This window comes from Nomascus leucogenys, chromosome 13, assembly GCF_006542625.1.
Source record: "Nomascus leucogenys isolate Asia chromosome 13, Asia_NLE_v1, whole genome shotgun sequence".
Lineage (NCBI taxonomy): Eukaryota > Metazoa > Chordata > Mammalia > Primates > Hylobatidae > Nomascus > Nomascus leucogenys.
The window spans coordinates 33,797,580-33,813,832 of record NC_044393.1 but is presented as its reverse complement, the minus strand read 5'-3'; the positions used below and the strand labels follow the sequence as shown (position 1 = coordinate 33,813,832).

The following is a 16,253-nucleotide window of genomic DNA, read 5'->3' as shown; positions in this document are numbered from 1 at the left end:
AACTCAAAGCAAGCAGAAGTAATAAAGGTAAGAACAGAAGTCAATAAAAAAGAAAAACAAGAGAGAAAATGAAACAAAAAGTCAGTTCTTCAAAAAAAATGAATAAAACTGACCAACTTCTAGCGAGACTGACAAATATAAAAAGAGAGGACACAAGTCACCAGTAACAAGAACGAAACAGGAGATATTACAATAGATCTGTAGCCACTGAAAGGATAACAGAATACTAAGAACAACTTAATCCAACAACTCAGAATAGACCAATTCTTAAAAACCATAAACTACAACTCCGCCAAAATGAAATAGATAATCTGAATAGTTCCATTAAAGAAACTGAATTACACTTAACATTCTAAAAAAATAAAATAAAAAAACAAAAAACAAAAATCTCCAGGCTCAGATGATTTCAGGAAGAATTCTACCAAACATTTAAAGAAGAATTAACATCAAATTTGCAGTCACTTCTAGAAAATATATGAGGAGGGAATACTTTCCAATCCATTTCATGAGACCAGTATTACTCTGGTATCAAAACCAGACAAAGACCATACCAAAAAAAAAAAAAATATATATATATATATATAGACTAATATATCCTATGAATTTACACACAAAAAAAATCCTTAACAAAATATGAGCAAATTGAATTTAAAAATGTATAAAAAGAATTATATGTCATGACCAAGTATGATTTGTTCTAGGCATGCAAGACTAGTTAATAGCCACAAATCAATGTAATCTACCATATCAATAAGCTATGGAAGAAAAATCATATGATCATATCAATTGATACAGAAAAAAGCTTTTGACAAAATCCAACATGATAAATCCATTCAAGATTAAAAACTCTCAACAAACTAAGAATAAAGGGGAACTTCTTTAACCTGATAAAGAACATTTACAAAAAACCTACCCCTAACAATATACTTTACTGTGAAAGACTGAATACTTTGCTCCTAAGATTGGGAATGAGGAAAGAATGTTCTTTCTCGTCACTCTTGTTTAACATAACATTGGACATCCTGACCACTGCAATAAGGCAAGAAAAAGAAAAGGCATTCATATTAGCAAGTAAAGAATAAAACTGTCCCTATTTGCAAATGACATGATAGTCTACCCTGAAATTCCCAAGGAATCTACAAAAAAAAAAAAAAAAAATCCTAAACACCTTGATTTCAGCAAGCTGACAGGATACAAATTCAACACAGGAAAACCAACTACATTTCTATATACTGACAATGAATATTTGAAAACCAAAACAAAGGACAGAATGCCATTTATAATCATCTCTCTTTCTGCTTTAAACAAATAACAAGGTATGTACAGGATCTATATGTTGAAAATTACAAATGATACTGATGGAAATCAAATAAAACCTAAATATTAATAAATGGAGAGATAAATCATGTTCATAGCAAGAATGTCAATTTTCCCCAAACTAATCTATAGGTTTAATGCAACTCCTATCAAAATCCTAGCAAGGTTTTTCATAGATACACACAAGCTTACTCTAAAGTTTATATGAAAAGGTGCAGAGGCCAGGTACGGTGGCTCATGTCTGTAATCCCAGCACCTTGGGAGGCTAAGATGGGTGGATCATGAGGTCAGGAGATCGAGACCATCCTGGCTAACATGGTAAAACCCTGTCTCTACTAAAAATACAAAAAATTAGCCAGGCATGGTGGCACGCGTCTGTAGTCCCAGCTACTCGGAAGGTTGAGGCAGGAGAATCACTTGAACCCAGGAGGCAGAGGTTGTAGTGAGCCAAGATCACACCATTGCACTCCAGCCTGAGCCTTTTTGAGACAGTGCGAGACTGTCCCAAAAAAAGAAAAAAAGAAAAAAGAAAAAAAAGAAAAGGCACAGAACCTAGAATAGCTAAAACTATCTTGATGAAGAAAAAGTGGGAGGAATTATTCTACTCAATATTAAGGCCTACAGTAATCAATACTGGTAGAGTAATATTGACAGAGGAAGAGACATAGAGATCAATGGAAAAAAACAAAGGATCCAGAGATAGATCCACAGATGTACAGACAACTGATTTTTGACAAAGTTTCAAAAGTAATTCAATGAAGGAATAAAAATGATGTTGGGGCCACTGGACATTCACGGGTAAAATAAATGAACCTCGACCTAAATGAGAAAGTAAGCCACTGGACATCCATGGGTAAAAAAATGAGATGCTTGCCTGCCTAAACTGGGTGTGGAGGTAAATTCAAGTCTTCTTTCTTTTTAATCAGATCAGAGGGAGGCCTCTGATCTCCCTAGGCATGTGTAGAATTCAGGCCTGATTAAAAAACCACCAGGTCCTGAAGGAGAAGTTCTCACACAATTTCTAGGCCTTGGCAGAACAACTGCCATTTTGGTTGTGGCAAAAGACAGCCTATCATCTCATCTGACACAGAAAGCGTACAGCAGAATGGAACACAATAGGTTTATATTTCTTAGCAAATTACAGTTTGCTCACTGAGGAGCACAAATTGCTAGAAGAGGCAAGACATGCCACAATGACCTAACAGAGGGCTACATGGAGGAAGCGATGGCTGAAAGGCATAGGAGGGAGATAGGGCCTCTGATCAGGAGGCAGTGCCATACCTCAGCTTTCACCGCCCATTTCCATGGAGATGATTCCTGGCGATCAGATTTTTTTCCCCTTTGTGTATTTTACTAAGAACTGCACTAAGCACTAAGCACTCTATGTGCTGACATCTCATTCCATTCTCAGAAAAACCCTGAGGTAGTACTATTGTGACCCGCATTTCACAGTAATCAAAAAACAAAACAAAACACAACACACATCCCCTCTCTCACACACAAACCCCTCAAACAAATGTACTTAAAAAACAAATAGAGACAGGATCACAATTCTCTCTCAGTATTGCTGAACAGACGGAATGCTCTAATGAGCATGAATGGCCAATATAATTCCTAGGTTCTTCCACAGGTTTTGTCGATTTCTCTCCCAATGGAAGTCCAGAGTGAAGAAGTCAAGAGACCACACTCCAAATGTCCCTCCCTTACCCACTAAGAGGGGCCAGGGTGTCAGGGTGTGTGCAACACCCAGAGGAGCAGCATTCTGCTGGCCAGGCCTGGCTCATTTCCCCCTTTCCTCCCTTTGTCTACTGTATGCAAAAGAGACCCAAGGCCTGCCCTCAAGGAGATCACAGGCAAGGAGGGAAGACCAACTCTAAGAAGGTAAATGTAAAATATCTACTGATTGATTAAATGCTTAAAAAATGATGTTTTGGATCCAGGGCAACACAGCAAAGACCTCATCTCTACAAAAAATAAAAGACTGGCTGGGCATGGTGGCACATGCCTGTAGACCCAATTATTTGGGAGGCTCAGGTGGGAAGGTCACTTGAGCCCAGTAGGTTGAGGCTGCTTGGCCTGTTTATAAGTGAGCTGATTGTGCCGCTGTACTCCAGCCTGCCTGGGCAACAGAGGGAAACCTGACTCCAAAAAAAATAGTAAAATGTTTTGAAGCTTTAAGCCTGGGGGCCAGAGGAAGCTTCTCTAAGGAACTGACGTTTAAATCGGTAACCAAAAGATAAACAGGAGTTGGCTACGTGAGGTCAGGGAGAGCACTTTAGGCACAGGGAGGTCTGAAGAGGGCAGAAGAATGACACTGTGGCTGAAGCACAGGGACGCGGGGAAGGCAGTAGGAGGTGAGATTGAAGGGGTGAATGCTAGGCTTTAAGGCCTCATCAAGGATTGTGTTCTTTATCCTAAGAGCAATGAGCATTCCCTAAAGACTTTTAACTGTGGTAAAATATGCATAAAATTAACCATCTTAACCATTTTTAAGTTCAGTAGTATTAAGGATATTAACACTGTTGTGCAATCACCTACCACCCATCTCCAGACTCTTTTCATTTTGTAAAACAAACTCTGTACCCATTAATCACTAACTCCCCACCCATTAATCACTAACTCCCCTTCCTATTCCCCTCTTGCCCCAGTATCTGGCAACCACCATCCACTTTCCGTCTCTACAAATTTGACTAATCTAGGTACCTTTAATAGAATCATACAGAATTTGTCCTTTTGTGAATGGCTTATTTCATTTAGTACAATGTCTTCAAGGTTCATCCATGTTGTAGCATGGGCCAGAATTTCCTTCCTTTTTAAAGCTGAATAATATTCTACTGTATTTACATACCACATTTTGTTCAATTCATCTGTCAATGGACAGCCAAGCTGCTTTCACCTTTTGGCTACTGTGAATAATGCTTCTATGAACATGGGTGTACAAATATCTTTTCAAGACCTACTTTCAATTCTTTTGGGTATATGCCCAGAAGTGGACATGCAGGATTATACGGTAATTTTTTGAAGAACTGTCATATTGTTTTCCACAGTGGCTGCACCATTTTACATTCCCAAGAGTGCACAAGGGTTCCAACTTCTCCACATCCTTGACAACGCTTGTTTATTTTCTGGTTATTTTGATAGTACCCATCCTAATGGGTGTGAAGTGGCATCACTGAAGGGTTTTAAGCCAGAGTTGTTAACTATGATCCGATCTATGTCTGAAAGATTGGTCCAACTGCTACGTGGGAAATACACTGGAGGGTGGCATGCAGGAGGGGAATATGTAAAAGACCTCCTCACACAGAAGCTGGGTGGAAGAGGGGAGGAGAAATAAGGAGTGGCCAGAATGTGGAGGCCAGTGGTTTGAAAGTCTGTGAGGACTGGAATAGGTTCAAAGAGGGTATTGCTGATTAGATGCTATTAAATGCAACAGGATTTCTGGGCAGTTCTGAGGTTCGGTTAAGGTTTCATAACTGTGCATTTATAGTGATGCCAAGCTCACTCTACAACTCTGAGGATGGCTGGGTGCGGTGGCTCACGCCCGTAATCCCAACACTTTGGGAGGATCACCTGAGCCGGTGGATCACTTGAGGTCAGGAGTTCAAGACCAGCCTGGCCAACAGCAAAACCCCGTTTCTATTAACGCAAAAATTGGCCAGGCGCAGTGGCTCACGCCTGTAATCCCAGCACTTTGGGAGGCCGAGGCGGGTGGATCACGAGGTCAGGAGATCGAGACCATCCTGGCTAACACGGTGAAATCCCATCTCTACTAAAATACAAGAAAAAAAAAAAAAAATTAGCCGGGCGTGGTGGCGAGCGCCTGTAGTCCCAGATACTCAGGAGGCTGAGGCAGGAGAATGGCGTGAACCCGGGAGGCAGAGCTTGCAGTGAGCCGAGATCGCGCCACTGCACTCCAGCCTGGGTGACAGAGTGAGACTCCGTCTCAAAAAAACAAAAAAACAAAAAACAAACAAACAAACAAACAAAAAATGCAAAAATTAGCTGGGTGTGGTGGTGCACACCTGTAATCCCAGTTACTCGGGAAGCTGAGGCAGAAGAATTGCTTGAACAGTCACACTGTACTCCAGCCTGGGTGACAGAGCTAGACTCCATCTCAAAAAAATAAAATAAAACAAAAAATAAAACCCTGAGGAGGTCAATGAAGATGGGGGGAAAATCCCTATAATGGAATAAAGCAGACATAAATCAGCTTAACTATATAAAAAACAGATAATTTCATTATACTGATTTTAAAAACAAGCACTAATCTAAGTACCTTTGGAAGACACTACTCTGCCTACATCTTTTGTGGAACATAGTTAAAAGACAAAAATAAATAAATAAATAAATTTATTTCTGGAAATAAATCATTTGGAACTTTACTTAGTAGGTTTGTTCTTGGTAGGCACTGATGTAGCAGTTCAGAAAATACTTGTGTGTATTCTAGGATCACGTAAATAAGTAAATACATTGATGCTGTTGGGAATCAGTGTTCTCACCACAGGAGAAGGGAGATGTAAATATGGAATAAGAGAAAAAGAATCCTGTAGTGTTATATTAAAAACAGAGGTGGCAATTTAAACTGATAAGGAAAAATTTTCCTAGCTCTATCTGCTGAAAAGGTCTAGAATCATACTACTGTATGATACCAACTATATGACACTCTAGAAAAGGCAAAACTATGGAGACAGTAAAAAGATCAGTGGTTGCCAGGAGTTAGGGAAAAGGGAGTAAAGAATAGGAGGAGCACAGATTTTTAGGGTAGTCAAACTATTCTGTATGATACTATAATGGCAGACACACATTCTCATCTATTTGTCAAAACCCACAGACTGCACAACAGCAAGCTTGAGCCCTAATAATGATGAATGAATCATTATGTATGGGATATTGACACGGGGAAGCTGTAAACTGTGGGTGTATGGGAGCAGGAGGTAATATGGGAACGCTCTGCACTTTCTGCTCAATTTTGCTTGTACCTAAAACGACCCTAAATAATATATATATATATATATTTTTTTTTTTTTAATAAGTTGGAGATTGGGGTTGGGGACCCAATGAGGCACACATCCTCCCAGGAGTCTGCTCTGACTGAATGAGCTATCCGGGCTCCATCTCTACTCTGCAGCCACCACAGCACTCGTGGACTCTTGATTGCATCATCTTGTTTCATGTGGCATTTCCTATGTGAGTCTCCTCTTCAAATACATAAAAAACAGAAAAGAAAATTAGGAAGTTGTGCCCAGAAATAAAAGGTTCTTCCATTCACCTTCCTTAATTTTCTGGACACATCCACCCTATTCCTTATATCTTGCCACTGGTTTTCTCTTCTTTTTCCCAGGGAAGAGACATCATTTAGAAGTACCTGTGGAAGTCACCCAGGTGTTCTGCATCGATATAATCATCCAAGTTCAGGGTCAAGTCTGCCACTTGCTGTGAGCCATATTCCTAGATGAGTGAAAACAGAAAGTGAGAGACTGGGATATTTCTGGCTAAGAGTGGGAGGGTGGAGGGAGAGTAACAAAATCTTCAACCTAAAGAAATATTCACATATGTCCACAGAGACATATATAAGGACTGTTTATATGAAACACCTTCCTAAGGCTTCGAGACTTCTCAGATTTAGGAATATTGCCTTTCCAAGGCAGAGTTTAACACCTACTTCCCAGGCTCTTTTGCAAAAGGGCTCAGGCATGGCAATTGAGGTGTCGAAGTGATGCATCAACTTTGAGTTGGAGGTGAGCAATGTGGAGAGGCAGACCCAGCAAGGGGCAGACATCTTGCTAATGAGGGTAGCAGCAGAGGCCAGGGGGTCACCTCAGCAGCTTAAGAGAAGGGTACACCAGGGCAGACAGAATCAGCCAGTACCTAATACTGGGCAGTGGTTGTGGCAGCAGTGGTTTCCGGGGCATGATTTGGGACACTGCTTCTGGAAACCTAGCCTTAAACCTGTTTCAATGAGCTATCCTGGTTCTTTTTGTTTTGTTTTGTTTGTTTTGAGACAGATGCTTACTCTATCGCCCAGGCTGGAGTTCAGTGGCGCAATCTCGGCTCACAGCAAACTCTGTCTCTTGGGTTCAAGGGATTCTCCTACCTCAGCCTCCCAAGTAGCTGGGATTACAGGCACCCACCACCATGCCCGGCTAAGTTTTAAAAATATTTTTAGTAGAGAAAGGCTTTCACCATATTGACCAGGCTGGTCTCAAACTCCTGACCTCAAGTAATCCACCTGCCTTAGCCTCCCAAAGTGTTGGGATTACAGGTGCGAGCCACTGCACCTGGGTGACCCTGGTTCTTTTAATAAACCCTTTTTGCTTAAACTGACCCAAGAGGTTTTTGTTGTTTGAAACCAAGAACCCTATCTGACACAAGATCTAAATGTTCATCAAAAGGGAAAGGAATAAAGAAATTATGGTGCTATGAGAAACTACATAATAGTTAAAACAAATAAGGTATATCTACATGTATTTCCATGTCAAGACCTCCAAAACATCGAGTGAAAAAAAAGCAAAGTGCAGTATAATACATACAGCAAGATACTTCTACATAGTCACACACAAACCTCTAAGACAAAAGTTAACAAAAAGAAAGTCACTGCCTTTGTGGCACTTACAGTCCTATGGCAGAATAAAAGCAAAGCACAAATAAGTACACAATTACAAGCTGCAATGAGTGTCAGGCAGGAAAATAAAATGATGGTGTAAAGGACATAATTTAGATTTTTTTGGCAGTAGGAGTGGGTAGTCAGAACTGCACTTTTTGAGGAAGTCAAAAATGAAAGAGAATTGTTCAGGATGAAGGAATGGTGAAGGGCTGTATGAGTGGCAGACGGGGGAGGGGAAGAGCCTTCCAGCATAGGAAATGTGAAGTGGAAGGGCTCCAAGGCAGCAAACAATTCAATTTATTTAAGGAACTGAAGTAGCCCACTGGGGTTACCTAAGCTTTTTCCTTCTATCTTGTCACTGAATAGATTTACCTTATTTAACCATTCCCCGGTTGACAGAAAGCCCCTCCTTCTTAATTCCAGGTGGTGAATGCCTTTGTGCACAAAGGTTTTCTATACTTAGGGTTCTCACCTTAAGATAAAGTTCCAGAAGTGGGATCACGGGGTAAGGGCTACATGAACATTGAAGCTCTGGATCCATACCATTAAATGGGTTTCAAAACAGCCATTCCTATCCCCATCTCATCAGCAGACTCACGTGTCTCAGAGACTCACCAGCACATTGAGGATCATGCTGCTCTCCACGGTGATGGCTTTCACAAGGAGCTTTCTGGACCCATCCTTATACTCATACCGGAGGACATAGAGCTCCTTATTGTTGTTCCACCCAGCTGGCAGCAGTTCTGACTTCTTATCATTGGGACCCGGCTGGGAAAACACCACAGTTGAGAGGAGAAAGATAATGACCTCAAAACACAGAACTATAAAGAACCTCACAAGATTAGCTAATCTTACCCGCCTCACTTCACAGATGAAGATGTGGAGGTCAAGAGAAATGACTTGCCCAAGATCCTACAGCGAGAGAGAAGTCTAGGGCCCAGGTCTCTGGGCTTCTGTTCTACTGCACTTTCCCTCATATTGAGCTACCTTTCTGACACAGCACTGGAACCTGTCAAGAATCTGCAGTGTTGTTTTAATAATTATCTCTTCCCCATCCCTCTGCTAAGAATAAAATCAGTCATCTTGAGGAACGCTGCGAAGTTCTAAGTAGTGTTTTTCAAAGTTTGGACCTTAGGCTAACTACAATAGGATTACCAAGGTGTCAACTAAAAACACAGATCCGAATACACCCTGACTGCAGTGATGTACAAAAATTATAATTTCATAATACACAAAATGTAGCATATGTACAAATAACAAAGAATTATAAAATGTCTCTACTACCAGCTTAAGAAATAGAACATCAGCAAAATACTGCTAAAGCCTTGGGTAGCATACTCCAATAAATGTCCCTCCTTCCCCTTCAAGGGTAATCACCACTCTTAAACAATTTCTTTACTTTTCCTTAGAGTTATATTACTATACATGCAACCATAAAAATATATTGTTTCAAATGTTTTTGAATTTTAAATAAATAGCATCACTTCTGTCATTTGCCTTTTTTATTCGATATTGTTTTTGGAAATGTATCCATGTCAATGCATTTAACTATAGCTGATTCACATTCACAGCTACACAGCATTCCGTATGACTATGATGCAATTTATACATCTACTTGTTGATGGTGATTTGGAGTATTTCCAGCTTATTTGTTTTGCTATTATAAATAATGCTGCTATGAACATTCTTGTACACATCTGGTACACATGTGGATAAATTTCTATACAGTATGCATGGAGAAAAAGCTTTTAATTTATAAGATAAAGTCAAGTTGTTTTCTAAAGAGTTACTGATTTATACTCCCACTAGCAATGTATGAAAGCTCCTGTTGCTCCGTGTGGTTGGCAACATTGCTATTGTTGCTTGCCAATCTAGTAGGGGTAAAATGCTTGCCATTTTCATGCTTGTCAGCCTGGTGGGTGTAAAATACATCTTTTATTGTGAGTTGTGATGTCTTCCTCTTTTCTTTTTAAAAAATCCTAAGACTTTCCATACTAAAATTTGAGAAATAGTGCTCAAATTATTTCTACGGGAAAAATAATATAGTGATTTCTAGGTGGGGAAGATTTCTTAAACAAGATCCATAAAAGAAAAAAAATGCTGCCTTTGACATCGTTCATAATTGAAAGCTTCTGTTCAACAGAGACAGTACTAAGTTAATAAGCAGCCACAGGCTAGGAAGAGACATTTGCCATGGCTGCAAAGGAAAGAAATTAATAACTTCTACATAAAGGGAATGCCTGGAAAATGAACAACAACAATTGGGAACTCCAAAAAGTGGCAAAAGATATGAACAAGAAAAAGAGCGGCTAATAGTGTCTATAGAGTTATTCAATTTTACTAGCAATCAGAGAAGCAGAACTGAAATAATGAGACACTAAGTTATACGATTCGGACTGTTATTACCCAGTTTTCTATTTTTTGCCGGATGTCTGCGTAGGTGTGGGAATGGGAACCTCCAGTCCCTGCTGGTGGGCATTTACACTCGTACAGCCCCTTTGGGGAGCAATCTGGCAGTTTTTAGTGCAGTTAGGTGAGCCAATATCCTATGATCCAAAATCCCTACTCCCGGAAGAAACCCTGCGCACAGGGTACACAACAAAGGATCTTCATTATAGCCTTGGCTAAGGTAGCAAAAGCAGAGATAAAATGCAAAGTATGCTTACAGTGGAATACTATATAGCAGTCAGAAGGAACAAACCAGATCTAATGATAATATTATATATAAAAGAAAAAATATGATTTAAAGAAAAGTTCCCCAAAAAATGAGGTTTACACTCCAGTACCACTTATGTAAACATTTTAAAAAGCACAAAAAAAGTTATAATCTTTTTTCATGGATGTATATTTATATTGCTCACCATGGGGCAGGTGGACTGGGAAGATCTGTAGACATGAGAAGACAGCGGGAGGGAGTGGGACCAGAGATGAAGAAAATGGAAAAGACAAAGGTCCAGCAAAGCAAAACTTCACACACCAAGGACAAGCGGAGACCACACATTGAGAAATGCTGGCATCTCCTCTTTGGTCACCCCTGGTGCTCAGAAATCCTCTGGGGAAAGAGATCCCAAATAAAATTCAAGATGTCGCAACTGTCATGGTTTAAAACCTCGCTGGATGCCAATGAAATTCACAGGCCTGAAGCACAGAAACGAGAATGAGGAAAAACAAAAGTGAAACTAATCAAACCATTCTTCTGAGAAAGAGAAACTATCCCCTCACCCCAAACTGGGTAAATTTCCCGAATATGTTTAGTGTTTAGTGTTGTGGATTTGTTTACTTTGGAAGCCAGGAATTTGATGACATCCTCATCTTTGCTCTGTCAAAGGCCTTTAAGTTTATATTACATCCTCCATGTACAGCATTCAATCCACCAGAGTTCTCTCTTGGAATATAAACAATTTGGTCTGCTCACCGCCCCATCACCTTTGGCTTCCAGAGTTACAGAAAATCCCTCAAGTCAGGTGAAACTGATGTCTTTAACTGCAGTACAACTGATGTTCCCCAGTAAACAGAGGACAGACCCTGGTGATATCAGGCCAAACATGGCATGCAACTGTCCTGTAAACCCTGACATCAAATATCAAGAGTTCCAGAAAGCCACAGTTGGAAAGTAGTCTAAGTACACAGTCACGTGGTTAACTTCCTCTGATGAAAAACCAAAGGCCTGAGGCTGAGCGCAGTGGCTCATGCCTGTAATCCCAGCCCTTTGGGAGGCAGAGGCAGGCAGATCACTTGAAGTCAGGAGTTCGAGACCAGCCTGGCCAACATGGTGAAACCCTGTCTCTACTAAAAACACACAAAAAATTAGCCAGGCGTGGTGGTGGGGACCTGTAATCCCAGCTACTGGGGAGGCTGGGGAAGGAGAATTGCCTGAACCCAGGAGGCAGAGGTTGCAGTGAGCCAAGATCGCACCACTGCACTCTAGCCTGAGTGACACAGTGAGACATCTTGGAAAAAAAAAAAAAAAAGGAAAAAGAAAAAGAAAAGAAAACTCTAAGGCCTGAGAGGATCAGAGAGCTGCCCAAGGTCTCAGCAAGTCAGGTGTAGGGCTGTGCTTGGAATTCAGAGCTCCTGATTGCCCAGGCTATGGCTAGAGAAGGTTTTTCCCAGCCAGGTCCACAAGACTGGCCCTAAGAGAATAAAGATAATTGTCTTCCTAGGCAAAATCCTGGTGCTGGAAGCATTCTTTAATGGCCAGGAGTTTGCCCCAATGCCTCTGAACTAAAACGCACCCAAAGAAAATTAAACAGATCATTTTGGGCATTTTCTCTCTTTCATCATGATCCTTAGATTTCCCACAACAGAAAACAAAATTCTCTAACTTATGTCGATCACCACCTAAGTCATCCCTTACCTATCCCCTTGCCACCTAAACCACTTGACAAAGCTGTAAAATTCTTGTGAGGAGTGGTTCTGCCTTCAAGAAAGAAATCCAAATTCAAATATCGGATTTTTGTTGAAGCCAGTGGCTGCACTGGTCTTCTAATCAAGTTTTATGGACACAATTCCCCTGTTAACAGAGGAGGCAAAACCTAAGAGAAAGCAGACAATCTAGCTTTCTATTTAACTGTCAACTTCTATAGTCAAGCATACACTCTTGGGACCTTCCTCTCCTTCTTATCACCCCCAGAAGGGTGGAAACAGGAGATGGTTGGAGAGACAACACAAATATCCTCTGAGCTTGGAAAACAAAATTGAGTCAGCTGAGTCGGCTGGCCCCAGGCTGAAAAATTAAACCTCTTTTAAAATAAACTAACAGGAAAAATGCCTCTCCAGCTTCCACTCTGAATGAAAGTAGACTCAGCAGAAGTGACAGGAGGACAAGTGCAACCTGAGCCCCAGTGGCAATCAAGGAGAAAAGGCAGAGAGAAGCAAAAATACACCACACTCTAGTTTGCAATCCAAACACTCATTCCTTCGGGGGCATGCATGATTTAGTGCTGGGGTAGATAGAGGAAAGGTGGCAATGTCTTACAAAAACCCCATTCCCCAGGCTCCCGGGCCTCCCCAAAGATGTCCGAAACCAGCATCTTTTTCTGGCCTGTAGAAGCTCAACGAATAGCACCATGAACAGAGAAAAATTAGATGGACCTTGGGGAATTGGTCAAGGACCTTTTTTAAAAAAACAAACAAACAAAAAAAACAGTATTAAAATGAGATCGTATTCTTTCTGTATATTTCATCTGAAAATTTTGGAGCCTTCAGCGTATGGCAAGGTGATGATGCCAGCTAGAAGAAGGTATCGACTTATGTGAACTGATGTCCCTAAACTGTCAAAGTGATTCGGACAGCATGAGTGAGGGTAAGAAATACAGGAGCAGATCCACAGTGATTGATATTTATTTGTGGAATGGCAAGAAGAGAAGGGTATCAGGCACGCCCTCTAGAACAAGTTCCTGAGCAGAGGTGGATGGGGTTCTGACAGTGTGGCAGAGCGGAAGTAGCTAGCTAGGAGTATGTAAGGGGAGTGAGGTGCATGAGGAGGGCCAGAGTGCAAAGCAGAGCTGTTCCATCTGAAGGACAAGACAAAGGGCAGGGGGAGCTGAGGGCCAATGGAGGAGATCCCAGGTCAAAATCAAATCTTACTCCTCTTCTCAGCCCCACTGTCCCCTGCACCATCCCACATACCAGTTTCTTTGAAGAATCTAGGAAGAGTTGAAATAAAATGACTGGGGCAAGTGAAGAGCTGCTTAAGATTAAAAAGCTGGAGTAGGGCAAGTGGGGAGACAAGATTTCTGTTAGGGGAACTATGCATTGAAAGAGGGGCCTGACACTGAAATGGGGGTGCTGTCTCTATCTGGTCCCAAGGTCTGAAATGCTGAAAGGCATTTGGAAGGTATGTGGAATGAAGAGCAGCACAAAGAGAAAGGTCAGGGACAGATGTATTTGAGAAGGTGAAATGGTTCCTGCTTCCAGGTATGTGTGTGTGAAAGGCTGGCTGTTCTTTTCCATCGTCATCTCCAGTCTTAGAACCCATTTGAGAGATGAAGCATGTCTGAGTTTGGAGGTGGGAATGGGGATCCTGAGTGTGTACCTGGGGTCCCGGTGAGATAATTGAGGTCTGGGTAAACAAAGAGCCAGAAATCCCTGACAGTTCTTGTGCTCTGATTCCTGCTGGAGGGGGTAAAGTGTGAAAGGTGTATCGTAGTCTTGGTCTTTAGTTCTAAGAGACAGAGAGGAATAGGGACAGCAGTGAGGGGTGGGGGAAAGGGGATACTTGCCTAAGTGCTCAGAATGTATAAAGCAAGTTTGAAGAGAGGTCCCTAAAGCTACGTCAGGAGAGGAGAATTAACACTCTATTTGAGAAGCTAAAAAAAAATGATTAGAGGAGTTGAGAACTGAAGCAGTCAAAAAGGAGAGGAAGGGTGAAATCTCATTGCAAGATGCAATAGGTGGGGTGGTCTGTTTCCCATGGCTGGTCTTGTCTGAGAGTGAGAGAACAGTGACAGTGAGGGGCAGGCATGGAGGCAGGCCCACTTCTCCCAGGAAGCAGATGTCTAGGATGATGTGGATGTGGGGGATAAGGGTTACAGGGAAGAAACAGGAAAGAAAGAAGAATGCTAGAGCAAAGAATTAGTGAGGTGGGTTGGGTCCAGCAGTCCTAGAACTCTGTGGGGATGGCAACGACGTCCCTAGCTGTAAGAGGTGGAGCCTGGAGATGGGAGAGGAGGGGCTGGCCCTATGGGGACAACTATGAGGAGAAAATCTTATATGATCCTCACACCCAGGGTGTATGTGTGTATGACTCGGGGTGATTGTTTCCTAGAGCTTGAGCTGGGGATGGCAGTAGCGAGTGGACTATGCTGGGCCCTTCAGTAAAGGGTGAAAGGCGTGTGAACTCTCTGGGCCCATGCTAACGTGTGAAAAAAGGGCCCTGGCCTGGGGCTGAGTAGGTCAAAGCTCACTCCTGTACCTGTGCTTGGATCCACATGTTTGGTGGAAGCTCTATTGTGGTATGAGGACGGAAATGAGTCAGTCACCTCACCCCAAGGCTGGGTGGTAAAGAGTTCAGAGGGGATCAGGTGGGTGAGGAGTGCTCTGGGGAGCTAAACTCCTGTCTAGATTCTTTTCCATTCTATTGAATGCTAGGTCCACACAGTCCTGGCCTGAGAGGCTGCCAGGCTGTGTTGAAGCGAGTTTCTGCCCTTGAGTTTCCAAATCATGTTGTGCCAGCTGTGCTGTGAGGGACTCTGGGCTGGGATGGGGCAGGTGAGCAACCTCCGACCCGCAGGTTTTACCAACGCTTTCATGTGCCCCAGGCCCTGCATTGGGAGAGGCGGGGAAATCGGGCGCTCTGGACCAGGCCTTCGGTCCTCTGAGTTTGGGCAGAAGACAGTTCCCTCCTCCACCCTGGCCGGCTCCGTGGCGTACCTGGTCACCGACACCCAAGCCGTAGTATCCGTGTGTCACCACTTCCCAATGCAAGAAGCAGACGAGCGCGTCCTGCGGGCAGGTGATGGCCGGCGCTGCCGATGCAAACAGTACCTCCAGGCCCGCCATGAGCGCCAGTGACTTCGGCGTCTGGAGGAAAGAAGGGGGCAGGGGTAGCGCAGTGAGCCGACTCGGCGGCCGGGGTAGCTATAACTCCGCTTCCCTCTTGGCGCTGGTTCTTGCCGAGTGTACACCTGAGACCAAAATGGAGACGCCCGGGGGCGGGGCGGGGCGGGGCGGGGCAGCCGGAAGTAGTCCCAAGACCGGGCGCAACTGCGTGAGGCGCGCCGGGCTGGCAACGCGAGCGCAGCACTAAAAGGTTCCGCCAGGGAGTGCGAGAGGGGCGTGGCCCCTCAAGGCCGGAACCCGGGTCTTCGCCGCAACCGACAGGATCTCTTCACTCGGGCACAGCGTCCTCCGAGAGGCCACCTTGCTGAGAGCCAGACTTCCCATCCACAAAATGGGGTATGCTAGGCCGGGGAAGGGGCTGGGAAATGTGGCTAAAATACATTCTTAATAATCGTTAACACGTACGCAGTGCTTGCTACCGGCCACATTATTCTAAATGTTCTACTTGTATTCATTTGTTTAATCTTCGCAACCCAACTCCATGCAGTTGATATTAACGATTAATGTGCCTCATTGCACAGATGAGGAAACTGAGGCACAGAGGGTTAATTTGACCAAGACGACAACAGCCAGCCGGTGAACGGCTGAGATGGTTACAGGAACCTGGCAGTCTGGCTTTTAAGATAACATTTATTAAGTGTTTATTGTGTGCTACATCGTGTGCTAAAACCTTTACGTCACCTTTTCAACAACTCTATGAAGTATGGACCATTATTATCCCCATTTTGCAGATGACAAAACGGCTCAGAGTTGAAACCACTTCTCCAAG

General features: G+C 42.9%; 1 protein-coding gene across 1 annotated transcript in view; it reads right to left on the bottom strand.

Moving 5' to 3' along the window:
- Positions 1 to 15,673, bottom strand: part of PSMF1 (proteasome inhibitor subunit 1) — a 44,339-nt gene extending 28,666 nt beyond the window's left edge. The window contains exons 1-3 of the mRNA XM_030826850.1: positions 15,296 to 15,673; positions 8,537 to 8,689; positions 6,683 to 6,765 (exon numbers count right to left, since the gene is read on the bottom strand). Coding sequence (XP_030682710.1) covers positions 6,683 to 6,765; positions 8,537 to 8,689; positions 15,296 to 15,424 — 365 coding nt within the window. The 5' untranslated portion in view covers positions 15,425 to 15,673. The remainder of the gene's footprint in view (positions 1 to 6,682; positions 6,766 to 8,536; positions 8,690 to 15,295) is intronic.
- Between the last annotated feature and the right edge of the window lie 580 nt (positions 15,674 to 16,253).